The sequence below is a fragment of the Nyctereutes procyonoides genome, unplaced genomic scaffold, assembly GCF_905146905.1.
Source record: "Nyctereutes procyonoides isolate TBG_1078 unplaced genomic scaffold, NYPRO_anot_genome, whole genome shotgun sequence".
Lineage (NCBI taxonomy): Eukaryota > Metazoa > Chordata > Mammalia > Carnivora > Canidae > Nyctereutes > Nyctereutes procyonoides.
The window spans coordinates 15,532,904-15,546,388 of record NW_026575125.1 but is presented as its reverse complement, the minus strand read 5'-3'; the positions used below and the strand labels follow the sequence as shown (position 1 = coordinate 15,546,388).

The 13,485-nt window shown below is 45.7% G+C and overlaps 1 protein-coding gene across 8 annotated transcripts in view; it reads left to right on the top strand.

The window, feature by feature from the left end:
- The window catches only part of SH3KBP1 (SH3 domain containing kinase binding protein 1), a 336,529-nt gene extending 331,362 nt beyond the window's left edge, over positions 1-5,167 (top strand). For all 8 annotated transcript variants that reach the window (XM_055337567.1, XM_055337566.1, XM_055337564.1 and 5 more), the window contains 3 exons: positions 399-670; positions 3,745-3,808; positions 4,785-5,167. In XM_055337567.1, the coding sequence (XP_055193542.1) occupies positions 399-670; positions 3,745-3,808; positions 4,785-4,826 (378 nt within the window). In that variant the 3' untranslated portion in view covers positions 4,827-5,167. The remainder of the gene's footprint in view (positions 1-398; positions 671-3,744; positions 3,809-4,784) is intronic.
- Positions 5,168-13,485: the final 8,318 nt, after the last annotated feature.

Genomic DNA, 13,485 nt, shown 5'->3' with positions numbered 1-13,485 from the left:
ACTTCTGTGGCTCTCTGTGCTTCCCGCCCTGTGTGCAGAACCCCCACGGCTGCAGTGTGTCGGCTAGTCTGTCCTCACCTTCCTGTGTTCTGAGCTCTTGGGAGCTAGGAAAATGCTTTGCTCACTTCAGAGTTTGCAGAGCCTAGCAATCAGGTGGGCCTCCAGACTTGTACATTCAACCAGCTAGGGACTACCTGTCCAGGTGGGTGGTCACATTTAAAACACACAGGAGGAGGCACTTGAAGCGAGGAGGCCTGTGCCAGGTAGGCCTTCGGGGGCTCATGGGTGAAGGGATGAGTGACAAGTATGTATCGAGAGGTGAGTACAAGGATGTAGATGGAGGACTTCCTTGAACTTGAATCCCTGGCCTGAATCCTCCCTGCCTTCCCTCATCACAGGTGTCCGACAACAAAGCATCCCTGCCGCCCAAGCCAGGGACCATGGCTGCAGGTGGTGGTGGCGGGCCAGCCCCTCTGTCCTCGGCAACATCCTCCCCCCTGTCATCCTCTTTGGGAACAGCAGGACACAGAGCCAACTCCCCGTCTCTGTTTGGCTCGGAAGGAAAACCAAAGATGGAGCCTGCGGCCAGCAGCCAGGCGGCCGTGGAGGAGCTAAGGACGCAGGTCCGCGAGCTGAGGAGCATCATTGAGACCATGAAGGACCAGCAGAAGTGAGTGTCTGGGGCCCAAGTTGCTCTCCACTGGGCCAGGGCCTCATTCTGCAGGCTTGGGTCCCCCACCTGCCCAAGTGTGTGGCCCACTTCCCCAGGGTGGTGGCAGCAGGTATGGGATGGGCTTGAACCTGAGAGGCTTCGTGTCACGCAGCTCCTTGTGTCAACCAGGTCTGCTGCATACAGGGAGGGCACGGGCTGGCTGCCGGGTACACAGCAGTCACTTACCAGGACTAATGCACTCGGCAGGCTGCTAAAAAGAAAGATCTTTAAATCCCCATAAAATACGGTATGCACGTATACCACTTCTTAATAAGCCCAACAGCCACCTTTTCCTGTAGCACCAGAAAAATTGCAATTTCTTCAGTTAACTGTCTGATGAAATAATTGGCTTGCATTTAGAATCTTTAAGCCCAAGACTTTATATTCAGCAAGATGTTCTCCCCATGAGACTTGGGGCTCTCTCCATGCATGCCTGCACACGCTCTCCACATCGTTGGTCCTCAAGGAGCACTTAGATGAGGAGAAAGACCTGTAAAAAATAAACAGCACACGTAAATATTACCCAGGATACTGTATGCAGTGACAGAAACAGTGAAAGCGTTAGAAGTCGGAAAGTACTTAATCTGAGTAAACTGAGGCTCAGAGTTAAGGGATCAGTTAGCTCTTTCTTGGAGGAATTAGCAGGGGGAAGCATCTATAGAGGTGTTTCCTGAATGGGGTTTTGAAAAACGATGTAGAATCCACCGAGAGCAGAGCGGTGCAGTAGACGCAACAGTACGAGGAGGTTCGTGGGCACACAGAGCAGCCTGGTGGCTGGTGGCTCAGTACAGCCCTGGCGCCTGGCCTCCTGGATGGGGAGGTGCCCAGGGCAGTGGTGGGCGATGGGCCAGAGACCCGCCAGCACACCCTGGGAGCCCGTCTGCAGCTAGCAGAAGCCCTGGCACCTGCCTCCCTGCGCGGAGCTAGAGGGCCCTGGTGTGTTTTGGGGCCACGTACTTTGAGCAGTATTGTTGGGTTAAAAAAAGCTGATTTCTTCTCTAAAGGACAGCTCAGCGCCTTCACTGTACATCGGGAAGATGGAGAGGATAATGTATGCTATTTTTTTGGAAATGTACCTTTTCTCTAGAGCACCCTAGGACAAGGGTTATGAGCAACTCGGCGCATTATGGCTCCGTTCAGGTTCTGCTTCACTCCAACTGGGAGGGGCCGTATGAAACTGGGGCCCCCTGTTCTCACCCCCTATCTGGACAGTGCCCATCAAATAACTGCAGAATCAGCAGGATGGAGCTAGAGAGGCTCTCGGGGCCAGCCAGGCTGCCTCTCACTCGTCAAAGCCCCCAGCTCCTCTCTGGGTCTGCAGGTTACAGGTTTGGGTAACCACAGGCCCCATCCGTGTCCGGATAGCACGTGTCTCCTGCCCAGACAGTGAGCCCATGGCCCCAGTACATCCCAGAGCACTGGGTCTCAGCCTTCTGCAGAGGACCATTATTGGATCAGACTGGCCTGGATCCAGGTCTTCAGCCCTTTGGGTCCTCCGAGGGGTACCTGGAACGGCTGCAACGAATGCCTCAGAATGAAGACACCCTGGTGCTTTGAGGCCTCTCCACCCGGCACTCCTCCCCACTGTGCAGCCAGGGCATAGATGCCCACGATTGCCCTTCCCCAGCCCGTGTCTTCTTGAATCGACATGTCAGAGAGGTCCTGTCCCATGCCTGCCTCTCACAGCTGCCACGCCCATGACCACGGGGTCCCTAAAACCTCTAGCCCAAGCTCTAAGCATCCCTTCCCTCTCAGCCTTCAGCAGAAGTCCCTCCTGACTCCCCTCCTCCCCACACAAGCTGCTTCTCACCTCCCTGCTCCTGCCCTAGCTCTTCCCCAGCAATCCCCCATCTTCCTTCCTCCTCATGGGCTCCAGGCCCTTTTTTCACCAGTTTAAGACTTAGTGACTTTCTTTGCACTGGCTTCCCCAACTACGTCTTCCAAACTGTAGGACTCAAGGCTCTGCCTGCCATAGTCTTCCCTGAGTCATGCTTTCTGCTGAGGATCTCAGCTACTTGTTTCCTAAGCTCTAAGTAGTGCCTAGCTGAGATAGAGGTGCCTAGCATGGGCTTCAGTAAATACAGTAACGAATCACAACCAGCTAATGTCCAAGACCCCGGTGTGTTGACAGCAGGGTCAGGACACTAACCCATGTGCAGAGACCGTCACGGTGCTCATCTGAAGTGAGCAAATGTAGTATAACTTAGGCCATATTTGTTATACTGTCTCTGCAGTCCTTGTGTTTTGATTTTCCAGTCCAGTTTGTAAAAATGTACATGGAAAATGGAACATCTGCTACCCTAAAATGGAGTACATTTCTCTGATCAGAGTGGCAATGGTAGCAGCATCCTAAGTAGAGAGTCCTGAGTTTGCAAGATGATTCATTTCGTTCCACTTCATTATTTAATGTTATAAAGGGCATTAGTTTGCATGTCCTAACTCATGTCTACCATCTCTGTGACATGATTACTGTATAGTTCAGCTATTTTAACTCCAAGATTTCAGGTATTACTATTTGTGAGATTTTGTGCGAATCTGTGAAAGCATAGCAGTAACCTTTTATTAATTTAAAACTGTGAAAGTGAAACATACATGGGGTGACAAAAATGTCTGCAGTGAGAATTATTATGTAAAAACATTTAAAGACCAGTGATCCTATAACAAAGGGCCAGCGAGAGGGAAGGCAACAGCATCTGAGCCTGGATACCTAGAATCTAGCCATCGGGCAAGTCAGGCCACTTCTCTGGCCTCACCTTCCCCATTCTCTTTTAGGAGAAGCTTGGACCAATGGATTTCAAGGTCATTTCAGACCTTCTGTTTGATGGCCACAGATTTGGGGAGCCCAGAAATAATAGCAAGCCTCTCTGTCTGCAGTAAATGTCAAGCAATAACAATGCAAAGAAAGAACACAATGTTTTGTCCACATGTTTGTTGTAAAAGGCTCAGATGGATTTTGTGGTGATGAGAGGCTTCTTATCCCTTATTGGCGAAGTCCGGGCTTCTGTTTAATTTCATGGCCATTTGCTTTTCAGACGAGAGATTAAGCAGTTACTGTCAGAGTTGGATGAAGAGAAGAAAATCCGGCTTCGGTTGCAGGTGGGTCCCTCAGGGTCCTGCTGCCTCGTGAGAGGCTCAGTCAGGGGTGGGGACCGCCTCAGGGCTTCATTTTGAAAGTAGATGATGGTTACTTCTCTGCAGATTCAGATGCGCTTCCCCTGGCAATTTTCTTAGAACTGAGTAGGTTCACTTCGCATCCTCTGCTGCGGTCCAGGAGGTCTTCGGAAAGGGAGCCAAGAGTGAATGTGACCCCAGTTGGGGTTCTCATTTGGAATTTATCTGAAACGTCTCCTCTCTGAAAAGTTCCCTCCGATTTCTAAAGGCCTCATTATAGTAACTGCCAGAGGGCATGGTGCTGGGGGTCTTCATTGCCAGCTGGCTTCTGTCATTGGAACTCCAAGGACCACAGCTGTCCACACTCAGCACTTGCTTTTCATCTCTTCTCCCTGAGGGCCATGTCAGTCCTGCCAGGACATCAGAGCCCTGTCCCCCTCCATCCCCTGAACCAACTCAGCCATTACCAAATGGCAGAGAACGTGTGGGAGTTGCAAAGGGCCAAAGGCAGACTTTGAGCTTTCATCCAGTTGGTGTCCTTGGTGGTACCTGGGACCCATGCTTCCCATCACTTTGGGGGGCACTGAGAGACACCCCCTTGGGCCCGACCAGACACCACTGCCTTCCAACACCGCTAGGTGGTCCAGCCCATCGGGACAGCCCACTCTGCCCCCTGACCAGGACACTGGAACTCTTGCTGCTTTTGACAAATTTTGGCTACGGGTAGCCCGAGAAGGCACATCCCCACCATTTCCTAGCGCCGCGTGTCTGCGTGCCTGTGCTTTAGGTTTCTGTCACTCTGGCCTCGTTGTCTGCTCGTCATTCAGATGTCACTTCACCCATTCCACCTTGAAGAGTGTCAGGTTGATTATCATCTTTCATTCGACCAAGTTATCTTTCAGCTTCTCTCAAAGCAGTGAATTCATTATGATTTTGTCCGGCTCTTGTTTTTCCTTTATAGATGGAAGTTAATGACATAAAGAAAACTCTTCAATCAAAATGAATACTTGATCAATGAAATGTCACATTATTCATCCTGAGTCCAAGACTCAAATTTTCCGCCCCAGCCAAAATAACCTTGTGCCAAAAGATTAAAGGTTTGCCTCCACACGTCCCTGTTTGAAAGATTAGCACAGAAGTCTTGATAGCACAACACAAATTCCATCCAAGAGGAGACTCTTCCCCCTGGTATAATCCTGGGCACAGCACTGGTTGTGACTTAGAGCGAATTGTGCTAAAGGCTTTTTTACTGAGATCTCACGCGAAACGAAAACTCAGGCAGTTTAGTCCATAGTGGTACTATTTTGATGATATTTTCCATTAATAAAATGTAATTTCCGATTATTCGTTTACAAGCTTTATAATTTTATGATTTTTTTAATCGTGTTTTGTCACAGAGTCCCCCAGTGTCTGTATCACACATAGTCCAGAGCGAGCGTCCCATTCTTTTGCTTCAGGCAGAAAACTGCCTCGCTTTGTGTCCCCCCTAGGATTCTATTACATATGCAATTTTAGGTCCGACCCATCTCTTCCCCTGCCAGCCGACCCCGCCACCCTAAGATAAATTTTAGCTTATATATGATGGTATATTTACAAGAGAGAGAAAGAGAAAACCTGGTATTTGCAATGACCTGTGCCTTCTTTTTACCACCCTCTTGATTGGAGCTTTTGTGATGCAGCTACCATGATTCAAAGGAAAAACAAACAAACAAAAAACAAAACACCTTTTTTTAAAAGCGACTTCTCAGAGTCCACTAGAGGCCACTGTCTTCGAAGCTTCTGTCACCTAGCCAAAGGTCCCAGGAGGAGACAGCCGTGAAGCTGGGCGTGCTCTGTGGTACCAGCTATAACGTCGAAGTCCTCCTAGTTGTAGGTTGTTCATGGAACTAGAAGTGTCACCCTTGCTTGATTTTTCATCAGCCAAGTTAAACCCCTGCTTCCTGTCCTTTGCACCTTTTGCGTGAACAGAATATGCATTATGAAAGCAAAAATAAATAAACGTAAAATGCAATGAAAACAAGGGGGGGAAGTTGTGTTATTTTCTGCCCTGGGTTGCCCGTGTGTGCTGGTGTTCAGACTGTACCCACATAATGGCATTTGCCTTGTTCTCCTGTAACCCCCCTCCTCAGGTCCGAGAGAATGGGGGGACGCTGTTGTTGAAGTGTAGCCATTGGATCTTTCTTGCATTTATGGAATTGCTTTCTCCATCCCAAGGAAACCAGTGTTTGCCTGTCCGCTCTATCTCTGTAGCAAATGAACAGCTCAGCCTTAGACTATGTAACTGTTTCCTCATCCTTAGCTGAAAATAAGGGGGTGTACTGTATTGCAAGATTGTTTGGGGACTGGGGGGTGGGGGGTGGTCCCTTCAGGACCCCTGAAGGTGTTTTATGTGTTTCTCCAAAGCTGCTTTGTCTATTTCCTGAGTTTTAGAGTGAAAGTACTAAACATTAATGGATTTGCACAACCGCAATGAAGGAGAATGGATAACATGGAAGGAGTAATGCAAAAAAGAAATCACCACATGTTATTGGTTATCCAAAGTATTACAAACAAATTTCTCTTCCTACCTCTCTCCCTTCCCCGCCTTCCTCTTGCCTCCACGCTCATCCTCGCTGCTTGAGGCTACTACTTCCCCCCGAGTACTGTCCTTACAGAGCCCGACACCCTGTCTTCCAGGATGGGGGCATGATGACGGGAAGGGAGACCATAAAGAAAGAAACCCCCCGCCCTGCATCCCCATGTCTGGACAGATCACAGGGTGCTTGGGGCCGGGAGCACCAAGTTTCCGAGGGCAGCGTAAGACATTCCTGAACCCCTTCACTCTTCTAAGCATTTCTACGTTAAACTTAAAGCCTTGAGAGATTTCCCACCGCCTAGTGTAAGAATGAGGATTGAATTCTTTGACATTTGGATTTCTCATTTACTCATCATGAAGATCCCTAACGCTCTAGTTTTATATGATGTGTATACAGAGTAGGATTGTTATAATGAAATTGAGAGGCTGAGCGCCCTCGTGGGGCACTAGCAACCTGGAATGTAGAGGGCTATCATCTTGCCCTCGTAGAAGCCACGGGCTTTCTTTGTATGAAGAGAGGGCAAAGTGATTCTAGAAGGAGGAGTTGGCCTAACTAGCTTCCTTACTGCCCCTTGGGCTAACCAGCCAGAGGATTCTACATTATGGAACTGCTGAGCCACTGTCCAAACAGCCACCACCTTGACTCTACAAAATGGACCCGTCAAGAATATTGAGAAGCTTGGAAAGATCACTTGAAAAAATTCTTTTGCATTCAGCATGGACTCGACCAGCATCTATGGAGATTATTTTTTTGCTTCATTTTCTAAAATTGTATTTAGAAAAGTCTTAAGTATTGTGCTTTGTAAAGAAGATGATTAAAATGAAATTTTGTGAAAATATTTTTGTTCAAAGTTGTCATGGTCCAAGAGGAATGATTTCTTGGAATTCAAACCATTTTTCTCCATTTTACACAATTTGATTACTCTTCTAGAAATGTCTTTGGAAGACATGGAATATAGTACCCCTCACCCCAATTATCTTTCCCAAGTGAACAGAAATAACCCATTAAAATCCATGGCTGTGAATTCCATTTTTACATTGTTGGATTTTACATTCATATTTCGGCAGAAAATTCTAGTTAGGTCTACATTGTTTTTTAGTGTAAAAATCATTAAATTATCATTATTCAAATAATTGTGTAAGGCCACTTTTATTCATCCACAGCCCTCTAGACAGCATACTTAAGTACCTGATTTGTTTTCTTCCATAAAGACAGCCTGTATCTATCATCACATGTGTGTCTTTGGTTACTATTGGTGGAGTTTTATTTCCTTTCATAACCAGCTCCTTGATGGGAAAACCACAGGGTGTGTAATTTATTGCTCACAGTTGCCACAGTCTGTATTAAAAATAATCCCCAGGTCCCACAAAGCCCTTTGTATCCTAACCTGAGGTCACCAGGGTCTCTGTTCTGTATCAGATTAGGTTTTAGTTCTCTAGCTATTTTCACACAAATTAATGTCAAGATGTTTTAGACCAAGAGGGGCTGGTGAAAAGCTTTTCTTTTTGGTTCGATACAAATGAGACATGTAACAAAGCATCACGTGCGTGGGTGCTAGGCGTTCGGCACAGCTGATTGCAGTGTCCAACAGAGCAAAGGCTTGGAGCTTACGACCAAAGCCTGGGGAAGAAGATGCCATTCCCCAAATTAGGTGTAATGAGGGAACACAGTGGCCAAGGCAGAGGAACTCTTTCCTGATCAGAAATAAATGTTTGTTGGTAGTGTAAGGACGGGGTGGGGGGGGGTCATGTCTCTTAAGGTGATAAGCAGTTGCTGTCATTCCTAGTTCTATCCCTAGTCACTGAGGCTTGATTCCCAACACATGGAGCAGAAGGCAGCCCCTGAAGCCAACAGGAGTCCATGGAGTAGCTGCACATCCAGAGAGGTGGTTTTATTTCATGTGTTTTTAATCAGTCCCAAACTGGAGTGGCTGTGGGGGCAGCCTTTCCTAGAAATGACATTGTGCGGTCATCATGTTTGTGAATACAGAGTTCATGGTAAAATAGGCTATTCCTTTTTTCTTGTTAGAGCAATAAGTGATAAAATATTTCTTTTGTGGGGGCACTGGGGTGGCTCAGCGGTTGAGCGTCTGCCTTTGGCTCAGGGCATGGTCCCGGTCCCGGGATCGAGTCCCACATCGGGCTCCCCACAGGGAGCCTGTTTCTCCCTCTGCCTGTGTCTCTACCACTCTCTCTGTGTCTCTCATGAATAAATAAAATTTAAAAACTTTTTAAATATTTTTTTAAAAAAAGATTTTATTTATTTGAGAGAGAGAGCATGCACAAGCGGAGGAGGGAGAAGCAGACTCCCTGCAGAGCAGGGAGCCTGATGCAGGGCTCATTCCTAGGACCCCGAGATCATGACCTGAGCCAAAAGCAGACACTTAATGAACTGAACCACCCAGGCACCCACAGCACTGTCATTTAAATTGTGAAGGCTTCCCTTCCCTCTCACCCCTATAGAATGTTACTAGTTCTCCAGGAAACTAAGATTTGTTGTCAAGCTTTGAGTTCTTTGATGGGAAAGTGCCCTGGAAATGCAAAACTTCATTATAGTTTCTATTAACTAAAAAAAAAAATTTAGCGGGGTTCACACACCAACTTTAAAAATAAGCAAGTGATAAGGCCATCCTGAAGCCAAACAGAAAAACTAGGAAAAAATCAATAACATTTCCATGGTTATTCCCCAAAAGAAAAACCGATGTCTTAAGAGAAATGGAGTGGATTCTCTTCAAGCTTCATGATTCTTTCTTAGTCTGCAGCTCAATCTGAGTGATGCGAGAACTTGGCTGGGGCAAGCTGAACATGTATCAAGTCCTTACGTTGTGCTGGGCACCAGGATATGTGCTGAAGGCAACGTGGCCTCTGCTCATGGAGCTCAAATTGAAGGAATAAGCAGATAAGCAGGCAAGTTTTCCGCAGTACAAGAACATGACCACAGAAGTCCAGGGACTTTGGAACTGCAGAGGAGAGGTGCCCAAAGGAGCCTTGAGTATGGGGAGACCAGAGGAAGAGGGGTATTTTTGGTTAAGCCCAATTAAAAAAAAATTTAATAGATTTATTTATTCTTTTAGAGAGAGAGCACGAGCAGGAGGGACAGAGGGGGAGGGAGACAATCTCAAGCAGACTCCATGCTGAGCACGGAGCCCGACGTGGGGCTCAATCTTATGACCTTGAGATCATGACCTGAGCCGAAACTAAGAGTCAGAGGCTTAACCACCTGTACCATCCAGGCACTCCTAAATCCAACTTTTTTAGGTTATAAAGCTGTGATGAACATCTTTGGGCATAAATCTATGCCCACATTTCTGATTTATCCTTATTAAGACAATTCCTAGAAGTGGAGTGTGACTATGAATTACCTAAGATTTTAGCAAGAATAATTTTTGCACAAGCAACAAGATAAAAAATGAACAAGTGGGACTATATCAAACTAAAAAGTTTCGGCATAGCAAAAGAAACCATCAACAAAGTGAAATGACAACCTATGGAATAGGAAAAAAAATATTTGCAAACCACACATCTGATAAGGGGTTAATATCAAAAACATAAAGAATTCATTCACCTCAGTAGCAGAAAAAAACCAAATAACCCAACTTGAAAATAGGCAAAAGACCTGAACAGACATTTCTCCAAAGACAATATACAAAAGGCCAACAGGTACATGAAAAGATGCTCAACATCAGTAGTTATTAGGGAAATACAAACCAGAACCACAATGAGATATCACCTCACACCTGTTAGAATGGTCATCATCAAAAAGACGAGAGAAATGCTGGTGAGAATGTGGAGAAAAGGGAACCCTTGTACACTGTTGCTGGAATTGTAAATTGGTACAGTCACTATGGAAAACAGCTTGGAAGAGCCTCAAAAGATTAAAAGCAAAACTACCAGATGATCCAGCAATTCCACTTCCGGAAATATATCCAAAGGTAATGAAAACACCAACTCAAAAAATATCTGTACTCCCATGTTCATTAATTTGTGGTTAGCAGAGGTGGAGAGCAGATTTGGAGAAAGGTGGTCAAAAGGTACAAAATTCCAAATATAAGATAAATAAGTACTGGGGATATATAGCTAACACTGCTGTATGATATATAGGAAAGAAAAAAAATTTAAGATTTTATCTTTTTGACATAGCACAAGCAGGGGGAGCAGCAGAGGGAGAGGGAGAAAGAAGCAGGCTCTCCACTGAGCAGGGAGCCCGATGCAGGGCTCAATCCCAGGATCCTGGGATCATGACCTGAGCCAAAAGCAGATGCTTAATCAGCTGAGCACCCAGGCACCCCAAGGAAAGTTTTTAAGAGAGCAAATCCTAAAAGTTCTTATCCCAAGGAGACATTTTTTCCTTTTATTCTTCTTTCTTTTTATTGTATCTATATGAGAAGATGGATGTTGGGGCCCCTGTGTGGCTTAGCGGTTGAGCATCTGCCTTCGGCTCAGGGCATGATCCCAGGGTCCGAGTCCCGCACTGGGCTCCCTGCATGGAGCCTGCTCCTCCCTCTACCTATGTCTCTGCCTCTCTGTGTCTCCCATGAATAAATAAATAAAATCTTTTTTAAAAAAAGAGAAGATGGATGTTAGCTGAACCCGGAATGGTAATCGTTTCATGATCTATATAAATCAAATCCTCATGGTGTATGCCTTAAACTTATACAGTGATATATGCCAGTTATTTCTCAATAGAACTGGAAAAAAATATTCAGCCATATGGAGAAATCCCAGGGAAGGAAAACAACATAATGAAAGTATTTGTTTCATTAAGGTGGTGAAATTGTGAGCTATAAAATGATTTTCTTCTAATATTGCTATTATTCGATAACTAAAGATAATTATAAAAATTTTTTAAAGAATATCTCTCGCCTGATTATAAACACAGTTGAATGAACATTAGTATACAAAGGTAACTGACCACCCAGCTCCCCTTGAAGTTGTATTTGCCTAAACCTCTGTGCGTGTCAGGCTTGGATCTCTTCTGGCTAGTCACTGCTCAGATGTCACCTAATCAGAGAGGCTGTCCCTAACCCACTAAACAAAAGAGCACCTTTAGCCTCGGTCCTCCCGCAGACCCCATATACTGATACCCTGCTTAATACACATGTGCACACGCACACATGTGGACACACACATCTGTGTTCTGTCTCCCCTCCCTAGAATGAAACCAACCAAAGGCAGTGACTTCATTTTCTTCACTGCTATATCCCCAGTACCTAAAAAAATATACCTGAGTGCGTAGTAAGCATTTGATATGCATTTGTTGACTGAATAGATGAATTGGTAATTGTGACTGATGCCAAAAGCAATTGATTCTATGAATTTGAGCAGCCCAGTTTCACCTTTACAAAAACTCTATGTGCAAAAATGTAGCATTAGGGAAGATTCATGACAAAACAGTTACGAAGAACGCCTTCAGAGGCACTTTACTTGTATGTGAGTCTCAGCCAACACCCAAAGCCTAAGAAGAATGCTTATGTTACCATGAATCTTAAAACAAGTTCACATGATCTGCACACTATTGTCTCAAACTGTCATCCACTATTAAAAAAACATGGCTACCCCTGTTTTAAGATATTCACTTTTTAATTTTTTAAAAAGATTTTTTTAATTAGATTCACTCTGGGGGCACCTGGGTGGCTCAGTCAGTTAAGCATCTGCTTAACATCATGATCCCGGGGTCCCTCTCCCTCTGCCCCTCCCCTCCTCTCATTCTCTCTCTCTCTCCCTCCCCCCCTCTCCCCCTCTCCCTCTCCCTCTCCCTCTCCTTCCCTCCCTACCTCTCTCAAATAAATAAAGTCTTTTTAAAACTTAAGATTTACTCTGGAGAAAGAATGAATTCAAAGGTGAGCATATTCCTGACACTTTGCTTTTGACACTTCTCAGAGGTCACTTGAGAACCGAATTCCTGCCCCTTAGGGCTGGCCATCTGCCCTCAAAGTGATGAATAAGGAGGACATGCAGATAAGCCCTGGGCCTCCAAGATGTGCTATGGAGTTCTTAGAGACGATCCCTGGAAGGAAGTAGTAGCAACACCGACCAGGAACCTGGTAGAAACGAAAATCTGGGGGCCCTGCCCCAGGCCTACTGAATCAAACTCTGGAGAGGGACCCAGGAATCTGTGTTTTAACAAGTCCTCCTGGGGATTCTGATGCACACTCAGACTTGAGGGCCACTGTCATGGCAGGGGGGATCGTCTTATTCTCTGTGAGTTATGTGTAGGATAATCCATAGTAATCTTCTCCAGAGATCTCTATTAGATTGTGGCTACATCACAGCAAGGTGCACTATCCAGAAACTATGCAATAGTGTATTACATTGAACCATATGAAGTTGACATTCTTGTAGGTCAAATATTATTGAATAGGGCTTCCAGCTTCAGCACAGAGATCAGAGAGCTATAAGGTGTCCTTCCCATGTTTACAATAAGAAAAAATCTGGACAGACTGGAAATTAGAAGAGAATTGAGTTTGCAAGCAAATGGCTATTTCAAAATCTGTAGAGAGATAGGCATTTTCTGTGAGACATGGAACTTGACATTTGCTTACCAGGGACTAAAGCTACCAGATACCATATAGGTGGAAAGGAAGATCAAGATAGAAAACTGGAAACAAATTGCTTTTCCTCCAGGAACCCCAAGTGGCCCTTACATGGAGGATTGGGGAAATCCAGAGAAGATTCATGGTGCAGGCTGGAGGTGCTGGCTCAGGAGCCACTGAGAAATCCGCACAGACCTTTCTCACTTAAGGAACAAAAGGCTTATTCTGCAGGGGGAAGGACACAGTCTGAGGGCACTGGTGAAATAGCATTTGCAGCTGGGAGAAGGGAATTCCACCCAACCCCAGCCCCAGCCCTCAACTCATCTAAAAAATGATTATTTCATCTTAAGGGCGAAGGGCCTCAAGGCTGTTGACCGCGAACACCAGTGCATCTGGGGGAAGAGACCGGCCTAGGGGAAATCTATCTCTGCAGTCAGAGGCACATGTGAGGGCTGTCCCCTGAAATTAAGGCTTAGAACATCAGAGACCACCCTCACTCTGTGCCCCCACTAGCACACTAACAAAACTTCAAGAATAATAACATTGGATTACAG